This window comes from Vulpes lagopus, chromosome 9 (assembly GCF_018345385.1).
Source record: "Vulpes lagopus strain Blue_001 chromosome 9, ASM1834538v1, whole genome shotgun sequence".
NCBI lineage: Eukaryota > Metazoa > Chordata > Mammalia > Carnivora > Canidae > Vulpes > Vulpes lagopus.
The window spans coordinates 34,255,658-34,281,308 of NC_054832.1; the positions used below are offsets into that span (position 1 = coordinate 34,255,658).

Here is a 25,651-nt window from a genome sequence, read left to right on the forward strand (position 1 = left end):
TGGTGGTAGGAAGATAAGGAAACATCTGAAGGGTTCTATTTTCCAGAGAAGTAGAAGGTGTGGTCATCAGCTAGAAGTGGGACTATGGAAGATGTGACAATCTTGGCTACTCATACAGCAAAGACTCATGCTCCCTCACATTCCCCTTCCATTATTCTAGTGTTAGCCAGCCAGGAACTACATATCCCAGACTCCCCTACAGCTAGATGGGGGCACATGACTAGTTGCCAATTGACTATAAGTAGAAGCAGTTTGTGGCATTTCCCGGCTAAGGAAGTTACACATTTCTCCATTTTCTCTCTCATATATTTGCATAAGCTGTTGAGTGGGTATGGAGAACTACATGTAAGGCTCTAGGAGAGAGGAGCCACAAGATGAAAGGCACCTGGTTCCTGAAAGCCATCTGTCAACCAGAGAACACCTGTCCTGGATTTTTATGTGACTAAGAAATAAACTCATTTTACAAGTTACTGAAAAGTTGGAATTTGATTGTCACATTACTCTAACTGATCCTGGCATGATAGTTTTGAGAACTGAGAAGCAGCATGGAATACTGGTGAGTAGACATGGAGGGAACAGATGCTCTCAGTGGGATAGCCCATCACATGGCAGGACACTGGACACAGGTGACCCACTCAGATGTCTCCATAGCCAGATGTGGGCTGGGGAAGAGCAGAGTTGTGCAACAGAGGCTGCAGGCCAAAAAACTTTTCAACCCTCTACGCCTGTAACCCTATTACAACCCTAAGAGGAGGGTGCCCTCAAAATGACTGGAAATGGACTTTCTACCACCCATATGGAAAAAGAGTATGAAAGTGCAGTGACTCATACTCCATAAATATGGGTGTGCCAGAAACATTGCACATTTTTACTTTGTTTAAATCAAATTTAGTTTCCAAGCCTCTACCCTGCCAAATTGGTGGAAGGTCAATTCCAGACATTACTGGTACTCTAACCCTCCCCCTAACATTGCATAGGCCAACATGGTGTTCCAACAAGGCAACACCTATCATCTTTGATTCAGGATGATCAGTGCTGACATTCTTAAAAGGAGCACGCAAGGTCCTCTGCAGCCCTGCTATATTCTCTGGACAGTTGGAAGAATAGGACCAGGTCCATTAACTACTTAGAAAGCTACCAACCTCAGGAATCTCACCTCATCCCTTTCTACTGCCCAGGACCCCGTCTTTTTCCCCTACCATCTTTCCCCTGGAGCAACTCTACTTCTGAGACACAATAGCCAGAAAGGCCAGTTAGATACAGGTGGCTCCTGCTTTCTGATCCAACAACATAGATGTCCAAGGAGTCTGAAATTCAGGAAGAAACACACATGAATATTTCAGTACATCAATCTCCTGGGGCAACCATGAGGACAAGAAGCAAGTACATATCAAACAGCCAGTTCAGGGCCTGGCATCAAGCAAGTTTCTTGGCATTATTATATGTCTTTGTCCTCTGCCTCCCACAGTCCTTGATCTTGTCATGGAAAAAAAAAAAAAAGTGAAAGTTTCAGGCAAGTCCTAGGAAAATTTTAAATTCCTCCTGTTAGTTACTCTCCTTGCTAAATAAGAGGTGCCACAACTCCATGAATGACGTCATTAGCATAGTCCAAACATAAACATTAGGCTTAGTTCACAGACATTTGTGGACAAAACTGAGAATGCCAGTGGTGGCCATGAGAGTGCATCACTCAAATTCACCTGCAGGGAGTGCAACTGACCGACAGCCTCTGATGCCCAGCTCTGCAATGGTTCCTGTGTTCACGTTGCTCTCTATAGTTTATGCTAATTTGTTGTGTGAAAAAAAAGTATGCCATTGTTGTTTTGATCCACATTACCATGAAGACCACAGAGGTCGGGGTGTTTTTTCCACATTTTTTGACTACTTGCAATTTCTCTTCTACAAATTGCCTGTTTGTATTCTTGCCTATCATTTTAATTTTTGTATTTTATCGTATTATTTTCTAAAGCACTGTAAGAACAGTTTTAGATTTACAGGAAAATTGTGAAATTGATACAGAGAATTTCCATATAGCCCAAACCCAGTTTCCCCTATTAATAACATCTTACATTACTATGGTACATTTGTTACAAAGAATGAACTAATACTGATACATTTTTATTAAAGTTTACACTTTATCCAGATTTCCTTGGTTTTTACCTAATGTCCTTTTTCTGTTTTAGGATATCATCCAGGACATCACTTCACAGTTAGTTGTTTCATCTTCTTAGGTTCCCGTTGGCTTTGACAGCTTCTCAGATTTTCCTTGTTTTTGATGACTTTCACAGGTCATCATAGTGACCTCACAGTACCTTGAGGAGTACTAGCCAGGCATTTTTTTAGAATGTCCCTGTCCTGAGATTTTTCTCATGACCAGATGGGCGTTAGAACACATTATCATCAACATGATTTATCACTTTTGTTATTGACCTTGATCATCTGGCTAAGGTTGTATTTGTTAGATTTCTCCACTACAAAGTTACTCTCCATCTCCTCTTCTCCATACTGTACTCTTTGGAAGGAAGTCACTAAGAATAGCCCACACCTAAGGGGCTGGGAGTTATGTTCCACCTCCTTGAGGGTGGAGTCTTTGTAAATTATTTGTAATTCTTCTGCATGAGAGATTTGTCTCCTCTCCCTCATTTAATTATTTAATCATTCATTTATATCCATATAGATGTGTGGATATTTACCTTATACTTTGGGTTTAATCCAATACTACTTTATTTATTTTTGGTTTTCATATTGCTTCAGCTTTGACCATTGGGATCTCTTTCAATTGGCTTCCATGTCCCTTTGACATACTCCATCAATATGATATTTTTGGTTTTTTGTTTTTATGTGTACTTGCTTTCTTTTCTTTAAGATTTTATTTTTATAAATATTTTATTTATTTATTTGAGAGAGAGAGAGAGAGAGCACAAGCAGGGGAAGAAGGAGAAGCAGACTCCCCACTGAGCAGAGAACCTGATGTGGGGCTTGATCCCAGGACCCCAGGACCATGCTTAAGCCAAAAGCAGACATTTAGCAGACTGAGCCACCCAGGTGCCCCAAGATTTTATTTATTTGAGAGAGGGAGAGAGGGAGAGAGTGTGTGTACATGTGCATGTGCAGGAGCACGAGGGGTGTGGGGCAGAGGAGAAGCAGACTCCCTGCTGAATGTGGAGCTAGTGTGGGCCTCCATCCCAGGACCCTGAGATCATGACCTGAGCCAAAGTCAGATGCCCGACTGACTGAGCTACTCAGGTGCCCTGAGTACTGCCTTACTTTCTAGCACCACAAGATCCTTCAGGTTCCTCTTATATGTTCCTTACCCTTGTCTTAAAAGCAACTACTTCTCCAAGGTGTCTTGGTTTCTTTATTAGAGAATCGTATTGGAAACCAAGGTCAGAGCATAAGATATGCTCATTGCTAGTTGGGTGTTGCTGCTTCTAAGTCCTCTCAGCTGACAAAGCAAGGAAATATATGTGTGCCATACAAACCAGGGTATATATACCTATCTATACATCATCCTATATGAACAGGAGTTCATTTCCATGCCTGCAACTCTAGTCCACAACCACCGGGATCATTCTAGTCTCCTCCCCCTTGCTTATTTATAAATGGCCACTCCAACAGTGAGAAGACTAGCTTCCACCATCCACCAATATTTATTTAACTGTTCATTTCCAGCATACAGGTATAACAGTATGTTAACCCTGTGCCCTGATGGGAAACAACTTCATCAACAAGAGTACAGTTTTCTGTGCAATTCTTTTTGCCTTTAGTTTTACAATTCCACTCATTTTCAAAGCTACTTAGGTCACCACCTCTTCCCCCATTCTACTTCAGTAAGACATTTTAATGCATTTGTAATACAGATTATTTTGTGACAGTCTATATTCTATCCTGGTATCCCTTGACTGCCTAATTGATTTTTTTTTTAATTTGTGGGTACTAGTTCCTCTTTGTGTTTTAAAGTTCTATGCATTTTGATAAATGTATAGTGTCCTGTATCTATAGTCACAATACAATACAGAATAGTCTCACCACCCTAAAAAGTCTGTCTTCATCTATCCAAGCCTCTATCCCCTCTTACCAACCCCCTGGCAATCACTCTTCTTACTGTCTGTCTAGTTTGGCTTTACCAGATCTTATATCACAAGAATCATAACAGTATGTAGCCTTTTAAAATTGGCTTCTTCATTGAACAATCTGTATTTTTTGTCATCTTTTTGTGACTCGATACTCTTTTTTTTTAAAGTTGGCTCCATGCCCAGCATGAAGCCCAACATGGGGCTTAAACTCATGACCCTGAGATCTACCTGAGCTGAGATCAAGAGTTGGATGCTTAATTGACTAAGCCACCCAGGAATCCCTGTGACTTGATACTTTAAAAAATATATGTATAGGGGATCCCTGGGTCGCTCAGTGGTTCAGTGCCTGCCTTTGGCCCAGGGCCTGATCCTGGAGACCCAGGATCGAGTCCCACATTGGCCTCCCTGCATGGAGCCTGCTTCTCCCTCTGCCTCTCTCTCTCTCTCTCTCTCACATACACATTCTGTCTCTCATGAAGTGTAATTATGATTACACTTTTAAAAAGTGAAGTACATTTGACATACATATTAGCTTCAGGTTACAACATAGTGAGTTGACATTTTTATGCATCATGAAATGTTCACCCTAAGTGTAGTCATCATTTGTCACCTTATCAAGTTATTACATTACTACCGACTATATCCTCTATGCAGTACTTCCCATCACCATGACTTACTTATTTTATAACTGGGAAATCTGTAGCTCTCAATCCCTTTCACCTATTTTGCCCATTCCCTCCACCCCCACTTCTGGCAAAGTACTAGTTTGTTCTCTGTATTTACAAGTCTGTTTCTGTTCTGTTTTGTTTCTTCATTTGTTTCCTAGAGTCTACATATAAGTGAAATCATATGGTCTTTGCCTTTCTCTGACTTATTTCACTTAGCACAATACTCTCTAGGTCCATCCATGCTGTTGCAAATGGCAAGATTTCATTCTTTTTAGGGCCAAGTAATACTCCATTGTAAATATGCACCATATATTCTTTATCCATTCATCTACCAATGGGCATTTGGGCTGCTTCCTTATCTTGGCTATTGTAGATAATGCTGCAATAAACACAGGGGTGGACATATCTTTTCAAACTAGTGTTTTCATTTTCTTTGAGTAAATATCCAGAAGTGGAATTGCTAGATCATATTATATTTTTATTTTTTATTTTTTTAAGTTTATTTATATGGTTTTAGTAATTTCTATGCCCAGCATGGAGCTTAAACCCACAACTCTGATATCAAGAGTTGCACACTCCTCTAACTGAACCAGGTAGGTGTCCCTGTAGTTGTTTTTAATCTTTTGAGGAACCTCCATACTGTTTCTCACAGTGGCTGCACCAATAGCATTCCCACCAACAGTGCACAAGGATTCCCTTTAATTCACATCCTTGTCAATGTTTATTTAACTTTTTGACACTAACAATCCTGATAGGTGTGAGGTGATGTCTCATTGTGGTTTTGATTTGCATTTCCCTGATGATCAGTGATGTTGAGCATCTTTTCACTCTCTGTTGGACATATGTATGTTTTCTTTGGAAAAATGTCCATTCAGACCCTCTGCCCAGTTTTTAATGAGATTGTCTGGGTTGTTTGGTGTTGAGTTGTATAAGCTCTTTATATATTTTGGGTATTAATTCCTTATTGGATATATCATTTGCAAATATCTTCTCTCATCCAATAGGTTGCCTTGTTGCTTTGTTGATAGTTTCTTTCACTGTGTCCTGGGAAACCTATCTTGCTCTGATTGTTTTCCACCATCCCAAGGTTAAAAAAACATCCTCTTGAATTTCTTTTCTGTTACATATTAAGTAAGAGTATGTAGGTTTAAGCAAAAGTGGTAGAAATGCGGAAGAATAACAGAAGACATGGGGGATAGTGATTATTGGGCCTGAGAAACATTTTGCCTCCGAATTCCGAGTGGTCCATATGTGGGCTTTCTAGGATCAGCTCTCAGTCAGAATTTTCATGGGGTCTCTTCAGACACCATAGTTCTAGGAGCAAGGATCTATGTGACCAACTTTGGAGAATCAAAACTAGACCCCAAGGTTGTTTCCCTGAGCTCATCTATCCCATTCCTGTATCCCTTTATCTGTAATGCTCCATATTTGTCTCCCTCCTGGACTATAAACTCCATAATATGGAGAGCCAGGTCTGGCTGTTGCTCTCTGATTCTTCAATGCCTGGCCTGATGCCCTGTGGGCAAGCAGGAAACCAGGTAAGGAGGAAAGAAAAAGAAAAGTGTTGGTTAATTTCCATTAACTCTAAAGTTTCATGTTAACGTAGTCTCTGTTTTGTTGTAAGCCCTGAGTGGCTAACCTCATTGCACCACATCACCAGGCCTCCCTTACCTTCTGGTCTCCCACCGTGATTGGCCAATGGGATGTGCTCTTAGGGAACCAGAAGTTGGGAGAACAGGGAGGTCTGCTGGGCAGTTCTTCTAGCAGCAGTTGCATCTGTCCCCCCTTCCCCCACCCCACCCCCCTCCCCAGTCAGAGCCTCAGATGTCATCTGGACCAATGCTGGTTTCAGGCATTCCTGCCACCTTTGAAAGCTTCTTCAAAGGCTGCCAGTTTGGCTCAAATACCTTTCTTTGCTGTTGTGCCCTTTCATTCTGTTGCTGTTACCTGCTGTAACGATCTGTCCCAACCGCTAACACCTCAGTCAGGAGACGCTGACCACAGACAGGCAACACGTATGGTCCATATCCTTCCATCCCCAAACCAGAACATGGCCGTTTGGAATCTGGGCTGTCCTGGAAAATCTGGGATATATACTCATTATATTTATAGATGCAACACTAAGCCTTGATCCATTTTCAATTCAAATGGTTTTAATAACCACAAACATATGGGGAAAAAAACTAGCAAGCAAAACTTATTTGTGTTTGATGGTAGTTATTTTCACAGGCATGGTGACCATATTCCTATAATTTTCTTTTTCCTTTTTTTTTTTAAGATTTTATTTATTTATTCATGATAGACAGAGAGACAGAGAAACAGAGAAACAGGCAGAGGGAGGAGCAGGCTCCATGCCTGGAGCCCGACACGGGACTCGATCCTGGGAATCCAGGATCACGCCCTGGGCCAAAGGCAGGCGCTGAACCGCTGAGCCACCCAGGGATCCCCTCCTATAATTTTCTAATGCAGTACTAATAATTTCAAATGTTCCATGAGTTAAAATATTTTTAATGCTGACTATTATGACCTTTTGATATTGCTGTATTGTTTTCAATAAAAGCAGTTGTTTACATGTATAATGATGACATTTTCTATACCCTTGTAAGACTTTTTTCTTCCAAAATCACTGACTAGATGACCATGTCAGCTAAGCCCAGTCTTGGAGTCATCCCAGCCCAGGTGCCAGATAGTGAAGAAGCCTCCAGAAGATACCAGTCATGCCCTATCTGAATTTCTTACTATGAATTCATGGGTATAAAAAATAGACAAACCAGGGGAAAACTCTTTTCAGACCATTTCCCTTAGTGTGTGAAAATGCAGTTATCACTGAAGTTTGAGTTGAAGAGAAGGGGTATCTTCCTCCAGAACCTTCCAGACTGGTAATTCCAGGCATGCCAATGCTTAGTGGCATTGGCACCATTCTACTAAGAGCAGAAGTTATTCCAGCCATGCAGGGTTATGTTCTCTACTCTGGGGGAGCTCTCTATTGTGCAAAGAGAAAGATAACCTACCAGAAGAAGTTCTAACTGGTGGACCATTTGCTTCAGGAACAGTGAATGCTGGATTTCAAACACCTTTTCTGGCATCCTGGTTCTATGACTCTGTTACTGACACATTTTCTGAAGCACACCCAAGGCCCTGGAATCATGGGCTTTATCATGTGTCAAAAGCCAGGTTTATGAGCCTTCAAGGTGTAGTGCTACATCTGCCAGGTTTATTAACTTTTGTGTGACTAATACTGGTACCAGAACTTGAGAGTGGCTAGGGAGAAGAGTATGTAACTCTAATTGTCAAGTTTTGAGACTGCATCAGGATCCAGAGACCTGAGCAGTGATGTCTTTAATTTTTGTTTTATAATATTAGAGACAGGAGCCAATTACTTACTGTACAGCTCCAGACTGGAAAGAAGTGCTTCTGGGTCAGCATGGAAAGCAGTTGCTCCCTGCGGGTAACTTCTGAGTTGATCATCCACCCGTGATGACAAATAATGTGACTCATCCAAGAGTCTGTTGATAATTTGCTATGTTACATGCCAACAACCCTACCAACTTTGCTTGAATTCATCTAGGTCACCCAGCAAGACCCTCCCTCCCTCCTTCTGCTTACAAACCCACAGTTTCTTCTGGTTTCAGTATGAATTTTATCTTAACTTTCAGTGTAATGTCCTTGGCCAAAAAGCTAAATCGGGGTGTGACAACCTTTTCCATTCCATGACACTCATGGGTTTATATGGGAGAGAGAGAGAGAAGGAGGACTCTTTGTGTAGGGAAGAGAAGTTGAGATCATTTAAAACGACTTATTCCACCAGTTCTGGGGACACGAACAATTTGTAAATAAAGTTATTGTATGACAGAAGGACAGTCAACTGAGGATCTTTGATGTCATTTAATGGAATGCTGCCTGAGTTTTAAAAGAAAGCACTCAAATAATACATGGTAGTCAGTGGGGATGGATTCCCCTCAATCCTGTAACCTAAGAAACTGTGTAAGTATAATGCTATTAAGCAGCTCTTTGGCTCCAGAATGTACCCTGTGTTCACTAAGAAGTATAACTACCTCATCTCCAACTTTAGTTCTATAATATTTACCCAACACGTGTATTAGAAGGTAGCATATTAATAGGTCCATTCATTGTAACATGCTGGACAATGGAGTAGCTCCAGAGGCTCTCTCATTTTTCAACTGCCAATGTCTTACATCTGCCCACTCTAGAGTCTCCCCCGTTTCTATCTCCTGCCCTGGTGGATGAAGGAGGGTGATTCAGTTGGATTCGGGGCTGCCAGTGTACCAAAGGCCACAGCAGAGCTGTCCAAGCCCCAGGGGTCCATCCGACCAGTTAAAGACAATTTTGAGAACAGCAAATGATTCTTCTTCTCCCTCATATCCACTTTCTCCTCCTTCTCAGGAACCTGATTAGTTCATGGAATGAACCCTGCTTTCTGCCTTCCCTCCAGGAAGCAGACAAGACCCACACCCAAGCTCTGCCTCTCTGGCCTGTGTCACCTCCCACACCCTCCTCTACAAAAGGAAGGCACTTCATGTCTACACTATACAATTTAGTTCTTGATTCCACACTGTCAAGTGTCTTGACAATTATATCCCAGGTATTAGTCTTGCCTTGGCCAAGAGAAGCTCTTGGAGAGGTACTGCTCCTTGGTAATAGCGCCTGGCACTGTGCTTTGCTGATAGTAGGCACTCAATAGATAAACATTTGCCTTTATATTAAGTCTTTCCCTAGGATAGTGGTGAGCCTACTCAGGCAACTAACCCACTGCAGGCCAGGCTCTGAGTGAAGGGTGGCCTCTGGCTTCCCCTGAAGCATCCTACAAGGCAGTGATGTCAACAATGCATTCCAGGGACATGCCCAAGCTCTGGAAGGCCCCTCTGGCTTCTCCTAGGCCTTGTAAATTCAGTTTCTTTGGCATTCCCTTCTTCCCCAATCCCTCCACGCTATCCCTTCTTGAATTTAATTTGAGGTATTTGTGAAAGAGATATTTTCTTCTCTCCATCCCTGCTACAGAGCACAGTATCTGGCATTTAAAATCATAAAGTCTTCTGGGCTCTGCTTGGGAGGGCAGACTGGGCAGGAGATGCTGTGGACCCTGCCCCTGGGGGAGAGGCCTGGCTGATGCCTCCTTAGCTAAAGTTTGGAACAGACTCATTGCCAGCAAAATGGGCTCAATGGCTGAGGTGAGGTCCCCTTCCCAGGGGGCCTCATAACCCAATTCATACTACTCTCCCCCATCCTCTTAAAAAAAATAAAAATCATAAAGACTCATTGGATGAATGAATGGATTGCTGGACTAACAGAAGGGCGAGTGGGTGAGTGGGGGGAATGAAGGAATAAACAGCAGCCAGGAGCCCCCTGGAGTGGTGCCTTCCAGAGGACGGAGATTCCAGTTTAAGACCCATGTGGGATTTCATTTGACTCCACAGGGTGAAATTTTCTCAAAATCATTTTAAAAATTCGTAACTTAGAAACTAGAATATTTCTAAATCAAATCATGGCAAGACACTAGTAATTGTAACTACAATTTGGTACACACAAACATACTTCTTTATATTTAGTTCCTAGTTAATAAATTTTTAAGATGTTCGTTTTTTATTCACCACCTGTATTAGAGGGCCATTACTTCCCTCAATTGAAAGCAAACTGTGTCTGCCATCACCATCAATATTCTTTAACCTTGAACTTGAAGCTTTTAAAGAAAAAAGACTGGGAGAGCTTTAAGATCCCATGCAGAGTTTCTCAACTTTAGCTGCAGGTTTGAATTACCTTGGGAGACTTTGAAAAGTCTTGATGCCCAGGCATTAGAAACTCTGGAGAGGGACCCAAGCATCAGTAATCGTTCTTTCTTTCTTTTTTTTTTTTTTTTTCTAATATTTTTCCTCTTTGGTTTGGCATCCATAGTTTTGAAGCTCCTCCAAGGGATTCCCATCTGCAGCGAAGGCTGAGAACCACTGCTTTAATCCACATGTAGCTGAGACCACTGAAAGATTCACTGCCCAAACCTAAGGGTTTTATGTTCCTTGCAAGAGTCAGCTCTGAAACCTGCCAGTGTCTCGTTCTGATCCCTCCCAACAGATCCTTTTTCCTTGACACTTATTTCTGTCTTGGCTCACAGGCACATCCACGAGGATCCTCACTCAGGTGAAATAGGTTAGCATTTTGTGATACGCTAGTACATTGTGAAAGCTGTACTTTCTCCCTCATGAACTTTGAACTGAAACTCTGTGCTACAAGAAGTTTCAGGACCTGAGATGAGAGCAGATCGTTGAAATCAATCACAAGGAGGTTGCAAACCAGCTTGCCCCAGAGCTGGCCATTTCCCGGAATCATAGGCATGTTGAGAAATGAAAAGCTGTGTGTGGACCCTAAATCCCTGAACATGCTTCCCCCCAGTCCTGGGCTTTCACACTCTGATCTGTGCCCATTTCCCCGGCCGGAGCTCGGCTCTCCAGTGCTCCCCACTGCGGTAGCTTTGCAAAGTGCTTGCCTCACCCTAACTAGTCTCCAGTCTGCTCTACCAGTTTGGTGTCTGAGCTAGACCATCTCACTGGATCGTTTGGAAAAACAGCGTCTGGGGATGGCCACCCAGGGAGCATCTTTCCCTGGGAGCTGGTGGTCGCTGGTACGGGAGGACCCAGAGGCGGGCAGACCGCCCCGCTCCTCTGTTCCCGCCGCGCGGGTTCCAGCGATGCCCACTAGCCGCGGCGCTCCCACGGCCGGTTGAACCCAAAGACTGAGACACAGCGGCGGTGGGTTGCGGTTATGTATTCAGTTTCCTAGGGACTTGAGTACCACGGGCCGTGGGAAGGGGGAGAGAAACACTGGAAGAGCTGCCTGGCTGGAGTACGGATTTCCACTAAGTCATGGGCTCCTACGGTTTACAAAATCATCTTTCTACAGGAAAATCGGCTCCCGCAGGGATAGCATGGGCTGCAAGGGTCACAGGGGTTGCAGGGGTTGCAGGGGCTGCAGGGGCTACAAGGACTGCAGGGGTTGCAGGGGTTGCAGGGAGACGTGCAGGGGTAGCATGGAGACTCAATCTTGACGCAACTCCCCAGCCCATAGGAGTAAGTCACGTCTTTCTCGTCCACGCAAGGCGGCAGGCTGAACTCTTTGCAGATGTTCATGTAGCTGTACTTTTTCGACCCGAGGCAGTCGTATCTGTTCTCCCGCTCGGCCGACACGCACACCTTGCCGTCCTTCACCCGGACTTTGACTTGATCAGGCTCAAAGCCGCACACGTTGACTGATCCTAAAATGTTACTGCTACAGCAAGAGGAGGCCAGAATTCTATTTGTTGTTCTTCTCAGTCTGGAGTGGAGAGAAAAGAAAGGGTGGGAGGAAGAAGCTCAGATCTCAGACACAGCTCGAGAAGCAGTATTTTGATCTCTATTGTTTTATTACTATTATTTTTGAAGTAAAGGCTGGGCCCAACTTGGGGCTTGAACTCACGACCCCAGATCAAGAGTCACATGCTCTACCGACTGAGCCAGCCAGGCGCCAGATCTCTATTTTTTCTTTTTAAAATTTTTTAAAAATATTTTATTTATTTATTCATGAAAGACAGAGAGGCAGAGACACAGGCAGAGCGGGAAGCAGGCTGCATGCAGGGAGCCCCACGTGGGACTCGATTCCAGGGTCTCCAGGATCACACCCTGGGCTGCAGGCGGCGCTAAAACAATGAGCCCTCCGGGCTGCCCTATTTTTTCTTTTTTTTAGATAGTCATTCTGAAAAGTCAAACTCTACAGAAGTGTATAAAGTAAAAAATGAGAGTTCTCCCATGTAAATCGCACTCTCCCTCACGTAACCTCTGTTAACAATAGACAGCTGCTTGGCTTTCCAGATCTTTCTCTTGCATTTGAGTCCCAGGTCCTCCTCTTATTGTGAAAACTTGCCTCAGTTTCCTTATCTGCAAAATGGAAATAGTAACAGTACCTACATCATAGGGATTTGGAAGAATAGATGAGATTATGAGTTTTGCTTAATGCCACCTTTGACACATTATAAATCTTGCTTAATTATTATTGTGATCATTATTATCACCACTATTAAATGTAGATCGTTAGGACTTTTTAAAAGGGGATCCCAACCAGTATAGCATTTTAAAAAAATTTTTTATTTTTCCCAGTATACCATTTTAAATCTGCATTTTAAGGATGTCCATCAGCCTCAGAACCCAGCTCTGCTATCCACCAGATTGGTGTCACCAGTGGGCCATCACACAGCCCCAGCCAGCTCCATCAACAAATGACAAGGCCTGCTTCTTTCTGCTGCTGAGAGGCTGCTCCAGACTCCAGATGTCTGGCACCAGCAAGGACAGTCAGCTTGGAGGGGTTGTGAGCTAGATCCCTGTCCTATGGGACAGGGACAGTTGTGCAAGGGCTGATTTGCTCATCACTAACCACCTCCCATCCACTAACTTCTTTATAGCTTGCAATCTATCATGGTGGGATATTTACACTACAGAAATTGGAAAACACTACAAATCAGGGCTTTTTTCCTCCTCCTATCTCACCACCCCCACATTGCTAGTTGCTAAATACCTCTGTCTGCAGCCCCTGGAGCAGCAAACACAGGTCCCCATGATTCTACAGAGCTGCCTTGCAGTCCTGTGTGAATCCTTCATAGTAAAAGAATAACAGTTGCAGCTTCCACTGATTGAACACTTGTGGTGTATCAAGAAGTAGTAAACCCAAGTGCCTAAGAGCATAGATTCCAAAGCCAGAGTATTTGGGTTCAAATGTTGGCTCTGCCATGTGGATAAGTTACTTAGCTTCTCTGTGCCTCAATTTCCTTATCTGTAAAACGGGAACAATAATAGTAGCTTACTTGTATCTAGGGCTGTTGTGAAGTTTAAATTAATGACTGAAAAGTATTTATAGTAGTGCTTGACACACAGATTGGGCATCCTGGCATTAGCCCTGCATGCCTTCTTTAGGGTCCATATTTTTTTAGGGTCCATATTTTTTCTATTTGCTGATCCATCCAAAGACAACCTTTATGCCTTAACAGGAAAAAAATCTGTGTTCTAAGAGACACTCTTGGCAAATCTTCTTGCATCTGTTGGCCTCCAAAGGAAGGTTGTGGAGTGTGTGATTTCTAGAACGTCTTCAAGTTTGACAAATCTAAACTTTGCAATTGGATGATTGGTTTAAGATACCTCTTTAATTCTCTCTTTTTATGCTGAATTTTGTTTATACTCTTACTTCGTTATATAAGTTACAGAGGGGATCCCTGGGTGGCTCAGCGGTTTAGCGCCTGCCTTTGGTCCAGGGCACGATCCTGGAGTCCCAGGATCCAGTCCCATGTCAGCTCCCAGCATGGAGCCTGCTTCTCCCTCCTCTTGTGTCTCTGCCCCTCTCTCTCTCTCTCTCTCTATGTCTATCATAAATAAATAAATAAATAAATAAATAAATAAATAAATAAATAAATAAATTTTTAAAAAAAGTTATACAAGTTCATTGTAGAAAAACTTAGAAAACCTTAGAAAATATACAGATAAGGAAAAAGACGGACTATTTTGTAAAATACCTGTAATCCTATGCAGCACTTAACATTTTGGTGTTAGATTTTCTTTTGTGTGTATGTGTATTTCCACATACTTATTTAGATTCTTTTGTGTGTTCTTATGAAATCATGCTCATGCTATACATACTGCTTTGTATCTGTATTTTTCACTTGATAGTGCCTAACATGATTGGTTTAACAAGTGTGAGCCCTTATACTGAATGTTACAAAGCAAGGCCCTTAGAGGCTAGTTACAAATGATTAAATGGAATCATCTCCCAGAAGACACCAAGGCCAACAGAAACAACTTGTGCAAGGCACCCAGAGGACTGGGACAGTCATTCAGCTTCATTTTCACCTCCAGCACCAAGGAACGTGGGGTACATGGGGCACAGTAGTCTCTCACGCCCAGGGTATGCCAGGATACCCACAGGCCATACTAAGGAGAAAGAAAGAGAACTGGACTCAAAAAAAAATCTTTATCTCTGTAGAACAGAACAAAACAAATCAAACAGGAGAAAACTCTATCCTCCTGGATGGAGAAAGAATAGCTCACAAAGATGCCCCGTGCCCTCTCTTCCCGGCACCAGGGCCGGGAAGCCCAAAGAGCCAAAACTGAGAGCAGAACAGAGAGCAGAATGGGTGCGCATGGATCTCTCAAGAACCGCCCATGGTGTGGACATGGGCTGAGAATGAAAGTTCTTCTGTTCAGCTCAGACCTTCCCATTGGAGATGAAAACATCAAACCCTGCCATAGAGGGGGTTGGGCCTCACAAAACAGGGCCGGAGGGCCCCCAGGGGGACAGCTAGGATCCCTTACTACTGCCATACTCATTCTGCCAGAGGCCTCCTGCCCTTCACAGGAAATGGATCTGGGATCCAGTTCTACAAGCCAAAGCCGGCTTCCAGATCCTTCTCCTCCTGTTAGCAATCTAAGTCTCAGAGTGCAATTGCATGTGTTGCTGTTGTTGTTTTTGCTTAGGTGCCCCCTCTTCCTCTGGCTCTGTCACTCTGGCCCCTCTGCCCCCGGAACAGCTGCACAGAGGTCTCCCAAATTTGAGTCTTCAGGAAATTGCCTAAAAAGTCTTGGCTGGGTTAGGTGTCTTCTTCCTTTTGTCTCCTGGTCAGGGGTTATCAGTGGGGATGTGTGGGTGTAGAAGAAATTGCAGCAGCCACATTCCACTCCTCAGATATAACTCTGAACTTGCAACTTGACTCCTGTGTGGCGATGTACCTCTCACCCCACAAGGGAACTTCCATGGCTCTGTGACATTCTGGGCAAAGGGAGAGTAGAGTGCCTCCTCTAATTGTTATCGTGAAGGTGGAGCTTGGTTCATTGCAGAAGCCTCCCAGAGAAGATGAGGGAAAGCGAGTGGACCAACGCTATGTCTGCCGCTCTGGGATGCCACCTCTTCTCCCTGCTGAAGCTGAAGTTCATCTGAATGTATGACCAAGCTCCTGAACGTGAAACAAAAATTCATATCTTTGTGCCATTTTCACAAAGATGTGAATCAGGTTCAACCGGTGCTAAATAAAATAATGAAGATGTCAAAAAAGGCCTATCTCTACCCAGGAGCAAAGGGAAGTAGACCCTCCAGTAGCCATCCCTGAGTACTTTGCTTTTTCTCTTAATTGTAGACCCTTTCCAAAAACCTACTAAACTCCATTCCTCCTTTCCAAGTCATCTTTCACTTCTTTTTTCTCCCTCTTCCCTTTCCTGCCTTGTCTCTTTTCTGACTTTTGATACTGAAGAACACCACCTCACAGGAGCAGAGGAGCAAATGCAGGTGCATCAGAGGCCCCAGCAGTGCTTGTTAGAACACAGGTGGCCGGGCCCCACCCCCAGAGTTTGCAATTCAGTGGGTCAAGGAAGGAGCTAAAAATATGCATTTCTAACAAGTTCCAGGTGATGCTGGTCCAGAGCCCACTCTTTGAGAATCACTGACCAGGTGGTTAAGCACATGGATTCCAGACTCAGGCAAATGTGGCTTCAAGTCCTGGCTCACCCAACTCCTAGTGGTCAAAAACATTGCTCCCAAATCTGTTTCGTCATCTATAAAACAAGCCAAGATGTTACAAGGATCAAATGAAGATGGAATGTGGCACCTAATTTTCACTCAATAAAGGGTAAATCTCTTTATTAAGCTATTCCAGGCTCCACCTTACTCAGACTTCCCTGGAGCCCAAGGCTCTAAGTGACCAAGCTCCAAGTCCTGTATCTTAAACAATAAGGTCAAACCAAATAATATACATGCTTTTGGCCTAGATGGGCAGCTATTCCTACCCCTGCCCCCACTGAGGTGACTAGGCTTTGAGACCTGTGGGCAGAAAGGATCATGAGGAGAAAGGAACAAGGGGCCACACTCGCTTCCCAGGCTTACAGGGATGCTGAGGAAGAGGGTGCTATGCCCCGTGCTGTGGGTCAGAGCTTGAATGGGTGGAGAGATTTTCACGAGGGCTGAGACCTGGGAGGTACTGCTAGACCCCCGTGAGGCTGACAGTCATCGACCACACCAAGTAAGAGGGACTCAGTGAACACCTTAATCACTGAGCGCGAAGGGGTAAACAAGGAAAGAAAGGAGGAGGTTTGGGGTTTTTTGTTTTTTTGTTTTTGAAGTTTGCAGAAGATGGTGCCCCTCATGTGGAGATTTTCAGGGGAATTTCTCACTGAGATTCAGATCAACCATAGATAGTTGGGTGAATGAATGGAAGCACAGTCTCAGTCTGAGTTTCTAGGTGTTAATTAGTAAAGGATGTGAACCTGAGCCCAAAGCACCTCTACAACACAGCTGCAAACCAAGCATTTGTCTACAAGGACTAGCGCCACCATTGGCAGGGGTCAGAGCCAAAAAGGTGCTTGCATTCATTAGATAATCAACTCCTAAATGCAGGGCAGGGGAGGGATGGTTTTTGTTTGTGCCCCTTCGGTCCAGAGGACGGAGAATCCCACAAAGCTGACAGTGAATCCAGTGCAAACTTATGGCAGGCTAGTGGCATGGCTTCTTACAAAGGAAGCCAGTACTGCAGTCCCTCTAAATCCAGAAGAGGAAGAAGTCAAGGGAACCACTAGTGCTTGTGGTGCAAAGGGGAGTTTGAGGAGGAAAAGAGAATCTCAAAGAAGCTAAAAAAATAGAAGTATTTACTTGAGTTTCTATTAAGGAAGGTACTGCCAAGGTGTCTTTGGAAGCAGCTGCTAGGTAAAAGATGGAAATGGACTGGACCTATACCTAGTCTAAAAACACATTTACAAACAAACAAACAAACAAAACCACATTTACATCAGTCAAGAAACATACACTCAGAAATGCTCAAGAAATGTAGGGGAGAAATGTCATCCAAGGATTCTTACCAGTGATTAAAAGCAGATTGACTCTCACACAGAAAAACAATTCCAGTGGGGCTGTGACAACTATAGACCAGGGACAAAGAACCTCAGGACAACACAGCCTGGCATCTGAAAGAACATGTCATACCTAACCAAACTGTTAGCATTATTTAAAGGGGTAGAAGGTCATGTGAATATGATTTCTAAACTCACAAAGCCTTGAGCAAGTTTTCACACCAAAGATTGTCTTAAAAAATTGAATCAACATGATATTTCTGGATCTATTTAGTCAGGGCTTGGGAGCTAGGTGAGAGATAAGGAAGAAGCAGCATTTCATTGGAAGAAAAAAATATTAACAGTAGGAGTCCTCTGGGACTGGGGCTAGATCAGGATTTAATGTTTTCATCCATGGTCAGGAAAGTTGAATATTTAGGTTTGCAGGTGACACTAAGCCCTCTTGGATAGTCAAACGTCAGACTGTCAGAAATAGAGCAGAGGAGGGTTTCACAAGGTAGTATGAATGGGAAAAAAGTGGCTGGAAGGAGACACAGGACGGTAAGCCTGAAGTCATATCTAGAATGGACTCAGTTATCAGTTCAGAGACTGGAGAATTCATGTAAAGACATCACCAACTTTATATACTGCCTCAGGCACAGAAAAAAAATCAGCAAAAATCCAGGCATTGTTGGGAAAAATATCACAACCCATAGAAAGCATTCTGTCTTATATAAACCACACTGCTGAGAATTAAGCTTGAGGTTGTGTCCACTGCATGCCAAGAAATAGGGACTCTTAGAGCTGGTGGAGGGTGCCCACAGGGTGAGAAACAGAGAGGCACTCTTTCTGGAGAGTCTGGAGAGAAGGGACAGGCAGGAGACAAAGGCTGGAAGGGATTGGATCAAGTGTTTTCAAGGATTCAGAGGCACAGGGATGGTGGAGACAGGCCTGCTCACAAGTAACCCTTCCTGTAGACCAATTTAAAAATCCCTGACTCACAGTGTGCAAAACTTATGTAACTCGATCCTCTAAGGAGTAAAAATAAAAACTTTAAAATTGAGTGTAGATGAGTTTATAGGCTATAGCCCCATTCCAAACTATTGAGAGGGGTTTGTTCCTGACCTTTGGTGACTGATGACTTGGACAACAGTTGCTCTATTGCCCTTTCTGGTGGAATATCCCAGTCACTGTTATCAAGTGTCTGTATCTCCCATCCACCCACCCACCCATCCACCCATCCATCCATCCACCCATTCACCTACCTACACATCTACCCACCCACCCACCCACCCATCCATCCACCCACCCACCTACCCATCTACCCATCCTCTCACCCATCCATCCACTTACCTACTTACCTACCTCTCTAATCTATTAATCTACCATGAGAATAGGAAGGAAGGATGTTAAGGATAGAAACTTGCAATGAGTAGTAAATAAGTCCCAGAGATCTAATGCACAGTATAGTGAATATAGACAACAATATTATATTATGATCATCAGACTTGGTAAGGGATGATAATTATGGAACATGATAGAGGTGCTAATTATTGCTTCAATGGCATCATCATAATATATAGATGTATCAAACAAACTATACACCTTAAATTACAGTGTTATATGTCAAGTATGTTTGGATCAAAAGATCTATCATCCACTTGTGCCCCCATCTTTTTAAAAGTAGTAGCATATTAAGTAGGTTTTCTTGCCTCTTTCATTCAATACAGCAACACATAAAATGCTTCATCGTTCTGCATTACATCTACCTAGTATCCCAGTGTAGTTTATTTATTATAATAAATTTATTTAACTAGAGTACAGTGCTTTCAGCAATTGTTTTTATCAATTATACCAGACTAGATGGCATACAGTGGAAAGTTAGAAATAGAAAGCTTTCTCTAGGCCATAAAAGGAAATGTAATCAAACAAAATAGTAAAAAGTAGCTTTGAAAATTACCCAATTCAGTTAAAACCCTCTCAACTCTGTTCTGAAAGTCCTCGGTTCTATAGTTCATACGTACAACCTTTGCCACTGCTGGAGGAGGCAGTCAACAGGACCGGCCCTACTCCAGGTGGATTTTAAGGCTGCCTGGAGTTGGGGAATGGGAGAAGGGTTTTCCTACAAAACTGAGGGAACGCCTCTGTTGTTCAATTTGCTCCCCTGCTCTTAAAGCCTCTGGCGAACATTAAGGATTTGATCAATTGTTATTGCTTCTCCTGTAGTCGTTTCTGTAAGCCCAAATATCCTCAAATCACTTTACTCATAACCAGAAAAAATGTTTAGTTTGCTTCTTTCAATAGCTTTTTAATGACACCTCCTATTTCTTTCCCTCATTAAAGCCACATTATCTATCATGTTGGCACTCCTGCTATAAACCCACAACAACCTTGCCAATCGACATCATTACATTGTCTTTTGAGAATCTCACAATTCCCATCATGGACCTGTCTACTCTTCTTTTCTTACATCTTTGCTAAGTCACCAGAGTCATTCTTTTGAACCCTTGTCATCATCATTGTTCAAGTATCAGCTGTTACCTCCCCTCCCCCGCCTTCAACTCCCAAGGCTTAATACACCGACTTATAAAAATCTTAAAAAGTCCTTTTACTTGGCAAGCTCTCTCTTTTCATCTTCTATGGCTCTAATGGCTTTCCTCTCCAAACTTCTGAGAGATGGTCGCAGACAGTAGAGCTTGACGTCGCACAGGCAGCACGGGTAGAGATCACACAGGCCGCAGGAGCGCGTTCTCTTCGAGTAGCACAGGCAGTAGGGGTAGGGGTGCAGGTCGCAGCAGCAGTACGGGTGCATGTACAGGTCGCACAGACACCGTGTGCATTCGTCAATGCATCTCAACTGCCTCAGTTCTCGGTCCACCTTCTTTATGTCCCTTCTAACACTGTCCAGAAGACAACTCAGTGCAGCCATTACAGTCACACCTTATTGTTTTGTGAGTACCTTTGGGAAATGGCACTCGGGGGGAAAAATTGTTCTAAGCTCTTCTCAGAAGTTTCTTTTAAAAATAAATGAGGCACGCATGATTCAGTTACTTTAAAGCTTGAGTTCTGTGACCTCACCACCCTCTAAGTATGTCATAGTCTTCTGGTTACCATGTGAACTATGCACAGCCGTGCTCTCCAGAGACCCTCCCTAGAGTTAGAGAGGTACTCCCAGAACCATACTAATGTTGAGATTTCATTCTCCTTGACATGGGGTGGGGCCCTCGAGCAATCCCAGCTCTCTGGGGCTCATGGCTATCACTGTCCATGTCCTTGGCTTGAGTGTGTGTGTGTGTGTGTGTGTGCGCGCGCGCATGCTTGCGCCTGGTTACAGCCACTAAGATCTCAGTGTAGGGGATGGTAGAGGCTCTGGCTCCTTTCTCTGTGCCCTTGCACCTCCAGCCTTCACTTGACACTTAGCTTCACCCCCTCATACTCTAGGAGTCATGCTGGCACCTCATCTGTATATGGAAAGTTTGCTTGCTTTACAGAGCTTTCCTGTGGTTCTTCTGACCACGTCATTCTCAAGGCAGCCTTGGTCCTGGTCCTTGGCCTTGTGGCCCTGAGTCTCTGAGTCCTGCCCATTCTCTGCTATCTGGCACCCTGCTATCCTGAAGCTCCAGTCCCTGGAGTCCTGCTCCCCAGGACTCAGGCTCCTGTCGGTCACCACCTCCCAGCGATTTCTCCTCCAGTCTTTCATCCAAGCCTCTAGATGCCCAGTCTCCAAGTGCTTCTCAGGTGTTACCCCTTAGTACTGGGACAGCCAACTGTCTGAAGTGGCTTAAAGCCAACTACCCAAAAACCTCACTTGGGCCAGTTTTCTGTGCTCCCAGCTGGATCAGTCAGTATGCTGGGCCATGGGCTCAACCTCAGCCTTGGTTTGGGTACTTCTATTCCTTGGGCCAGTCCCTTCAACCTGCTACCCAGCTCTCAAGTCCCCTTTTTATGGAGGACAGCATAGGGTACTTGAGGGCAAGCAGTTGGATGTAGCACTGGAGAAGGAGACAGGACTGGTTTTGAAGGGACTTGTGGACCATCTAAGCAGGCTGACCTTTATTTTTAGCATAATGAAGGATGACTAATTTTCTTTTCTGCTGAGAGAAGTTGAAAGGTAAGTCTGATAGCTGTATACATCCCCCAGCATGGTAAAGGGGACAACAAGAGAGGTGCCTTTTGAAAAGCAGGGGCAGCCAAGTCTAGATTAGATGACTGTAGGGATGGCGAGAAGAAACCCAATGGTGTCCCCTTCCTCTCACATCCACTCAGACCCATCCTATCTATTCTCCACCTCTCAGCCAGAGTGATTTTCATATATATAAATCTGTTATCCCCCACCTAATACCACCCACCCTTCTCTGTCCTCTTAGAAAAAGGGCCCAAATCCTTATAAGGTGCTGAACAATAGGGCCTCTGTCTCCCTCTCTCTCTCTCCTCCCCCATCATTATTCCTGTAGTTCATTATTTTTTAGTCACAATGGCCTTTCTCAAAGTCTTACTCATTTCACCTCATTCAAGACTTGTCTGTACACTGTTCTCTCTGCTTAGAAATTGAGCTCCCACCCCAATCCCTCGATCTAGTAGTCAACTCCTGAGACATTCTTTAGATCTCCTCTTAAATATCCCTTCCTCAGAGAAGCCTTCCTGGTCCCTCGGCCAAGTATAACTCTGCATATTCCTTTTATCACATCATTTGTCTGCTTCCCCAATTAGACTATAAGCTCTATGCAGGCAGGCACCTTGTTTATTTTTGTTCACCATCGATACCTAATGCAATGCCTAGTGTGTAATAGGGGCTTAACATAGTGAATTAATGAGTGAATTCAACAGAACTTGTGAACAGAATGATGGTGAAGTGTGGGAAGAAACAGTAATGACCCCCTTGGTTTCTGGCTTGGCAGAATGGCTGCCATTGACTGAGGAACCCTGGAGTAGGTTCAGGGTTCTTCTCATTCAGGAAAAGAAATATACTGAGAAAAGAAGAGGACTTGGGTAGAACCCAGGGAACAACAAGATATGGAGGAAGTGAAGGGGCTCACGATCACTCATAGAAGGAGTAATCAGAGGTGAGTGCCTCCTACACTGAATTCTCTTGTGTATGACTAGACCACGCCTAGTATTCCCCAGCACTCCCCAGCTGTGACCCAGGAGGGCCTCTTTCTGGGCAGATGAGGTGCCTTAGTAAAGAAAATAAGTTTCTCAGGAGGTATTAGAATGGGAGGCTGGCCACTGACTCACATGGGATATGTTAAAGCAGAAATGAATCATTCTCCTCTATAGACAAATGCTTACGTCTTTTAAGAGTGATCTGCCCAATTCTGAAGCGTGAGCTCTGTTAATAGGAATATGGCCCACTCTTTCCTGAGAGTTCACTGCAGGAATTATACAGATCTCTTTAGCTCCAAAGTGATAGACTTCTGAACTCTTATATCACGATGAATTCTAACCCTTTAGCAAATGTCAGCAAAGGTTAAAACAAGCAAGCTTTTGGTTTTAGATTCTTAAATACACAGGTTCAGGAATTTAAGTACACACTTCTGTATATCCGTGGCACATTACAAAGATGGTTACAGCTTTATTGTAGCTAGGTTCTTCCATGATCCTATCCTCACAGTGATTTTACTCTTCACCATAAAGCATATCCTTGACATCATTTCAAGTGACTTAACAAAGGTGGTATTTCTTTTAAAGATCAGATGGGAATGTGATCTATCCATGTCAGAAGGAGAGGTAGAAATTCACCAGATTCTACAGAAACCCACAGGAATGATCTGCAGTCACAGTCCCCTAAAGCATAAACACAAGGAGCTTCCATGGGCTCTAACACAGAAGTAGGGGCCCTTTCTTACATAGGACTATGTCTGTGGAGGCTCCCATCCATCCCCCCTGGCTCGTCCAGATAGAACCCCCTCTGGAATGGAAGGCAGGCCTTGGCAATTTCCCTCTGGGCAAAGAGTAGGTGCTTGCTCCTTAATGTTGGTGGAACTATAAGCCAAAGAATGTCCTTCTACCTGTTCTACTAGGTGTACAGCTATGGGTCAAGTCCATTTAATAGGCCTAAGCTACAAAGATACTCCTCTACCAAGCACTAGATCCATATGTGGTACTTACACATTGAAAGCAAAATCCTATACATAATGTATTCTTGACTATGTTAACAAGAATCCATAGAAGGGGAGGAACCCCCTCAGAAATGAACTGTGGTTATCTCTGGGTAGTGGAATTATAGATGAGTTTTTAAATTCTCTTTTCTATGGGCACCTGAGTGGCTCAGTCGGTTAAGCATCTATCTTTGCCTCAGGTCATGATCCCAGGGTCCTGGGATTGAGTCCCTCATCAGGCTCTCTGCTCAATAAGGAGTCTGCTCCTCCCTCTCCCTCTACTCCTCCCCCTACTCATACTCTCTCTCAAATAAGTACATAAAATCTTTTAAAAAAATAAATTCTCTTTTCTAGACTTTTTGTGATTTTTAAGTGTCTTTTATTTATTTTTCTTTTAATTTTTATTTATTTATGACAGTCACAGAGAGAGAGAGAGGCAGAGACACAGGCAGAGGGAGAAGCAGACTCCACGCACCGGGAGCCTGACGTGGGACTCCATCCCGGGTCTCCAGGATCGTGCCCTGGGCCAAAGGCAGGCGCCAAACCGCTGCGCCACCCAGGGATCCCGATTTTTAAGTGTCTTCAATGAGGTTATTGCCAATTTTATAATGAAACTTTTTGAGAGTGTACTGTCTGTCACATGATCAGCTTTGCACTGAGTAGCTAAGCCCATTTCTAGCCTCTGCCTCTAACATCCAAGTGGGTTTCAGGACCACCCTCTGTGGTTTGGTATCCAGGAAGTCTTCCTATAATGGATATCCAATGTTTGGCCTGCACATCATCTAGGGTACCTTCTTTTGGTAAAATAACTATCTTCCCTCCTACCCTGCCCTCTGCCATTAGGTACTACCAGTAAAGTTGCCCAGTCAAGGGACAGATATATAACCAACCATCCAACTCATCCCATCTCTTCTGGGAATTTGATCTTTCACAGGGAGACTAGTGATAGCTAGAGCTGACAATAGACTCTGAAGAAATAATACTTTAGTTAACTGCCCTATTCTGTTGTTTTCAAATTGTTCTTTAGCTTTCCTTTGAGTCTGTGAGCTCTTCATATTCTTCCAATAAATTCCTGTTTCTCTTACATTATTCTTTCAAAAAAAATTTTTTAAGTTATTCTTTTAGTGTCAGTTACTTATAACTAAAGAACACAACTGATATGACAACTTGCCCCCATGGACCCAATGGGGATCACTGCAAGCTTAACTTGTCGGTCAACTGTTGCTCCAGTGGACCTTGTCCTATGCTAGCCAGGCCCCTTCCTCTTAATCCAGAACTAGCTGTATCAAGGTAGCCACCATTATTAAAGACCATCAGTAAGTGCACATAGCATTTTAGACCACTGACAAATCAAAACCTGATACTGCTAAGAAATGTTGACTCATAAAAACCAATTCTCTCTCTCTCTCTCTCTCTCTCTCTCTCTCTCTCTCACCTGGGAGGGAAGAAGCTAAGGAGCAGAGTGAGCATGGAAGGCTCCCAGAATCTGCTGTTTGCATGAACACAGTTGGAATTTAGGGAAGATATGAGCAAATGTACCAGTAGTGGTGATTCACACTAGGGAAATGTCTAGAAACACCCAGGAAATCCCATCCATTGACACTGTCCCTGGGGCATGAGAGACATCACTGACATCAGAACCTTAGAACTTCAGCTTTGGGAAACTGGAGTCATCCAGACCTGTTTCCTCCTCAGGCAGGAATCTCTGCTTGAGCACCTTAGGCAGATAAGCGTGGAAGAACTGGGGGTTCTTTATGGAATGAGGTGTCCCCTTATGGTTTAAGATGACCAGGACTCCTATGACCAACCATATTAGCTCATATAATTTTATCCCTCTTCCTCATACTCATCCCCCCAACCTCCCCACACCAGTCCTACGGGGTCTTTAACAAATATCTTCCTGCTAAATAAGCTGAGGAGGGATGAAGAAGAAGAGGACGTTGGTCGATGACTTTCCTTTTTTTTTTTTTTTT

At 43.7% G+C, this 25,651-nt stretch overlaps 1 protein-coding gene across 1 annotated transcript; it reads right to left on the bottom strand.

Annotated features, from left to right (window-relative positions):
* Positions 1 to 11,631: 11,631 nt before the first annotated feature.
* On the bottom strand, positions 11,632 to 20,509 carry ODF1 (outer dense fiber of sperm tails 1). Its single transcript, XM_041768462.1, has 2 exons — positions 20,193 to 20,509; positions 11,632 to 12,064 (listed from the first exon to the last, which is right to left on the bottom strand). Exons 1-2 carry the CDS (start codon positions 20,507 to 20,509, stop codon positions 11,632 to 11,634), a joined length of 750 nt encoding a protein of 249 aa, XP_041624396.1.
* Positions 20,510 to 25,651: the final 5,142 nt, after the last annotated feature.

Bases quoted from the DNA above. Each gene is read 5' to 3' on its own strand.
- ODF1 (XM_041768462.1), bottom strand. From the start codon at position 20,509: ATGGCTGCACTGAGTTGTCTTCTGGACAGTGTTAGAAGGGACATAAAG. The intron at 12,065-20,192 runs GTAAAAGGACTT...TCTCCACTCCAG, and splicing joins GAAAAGAGAGAGCTTGCCAA to ACTGAGAAGAACAACAAATA.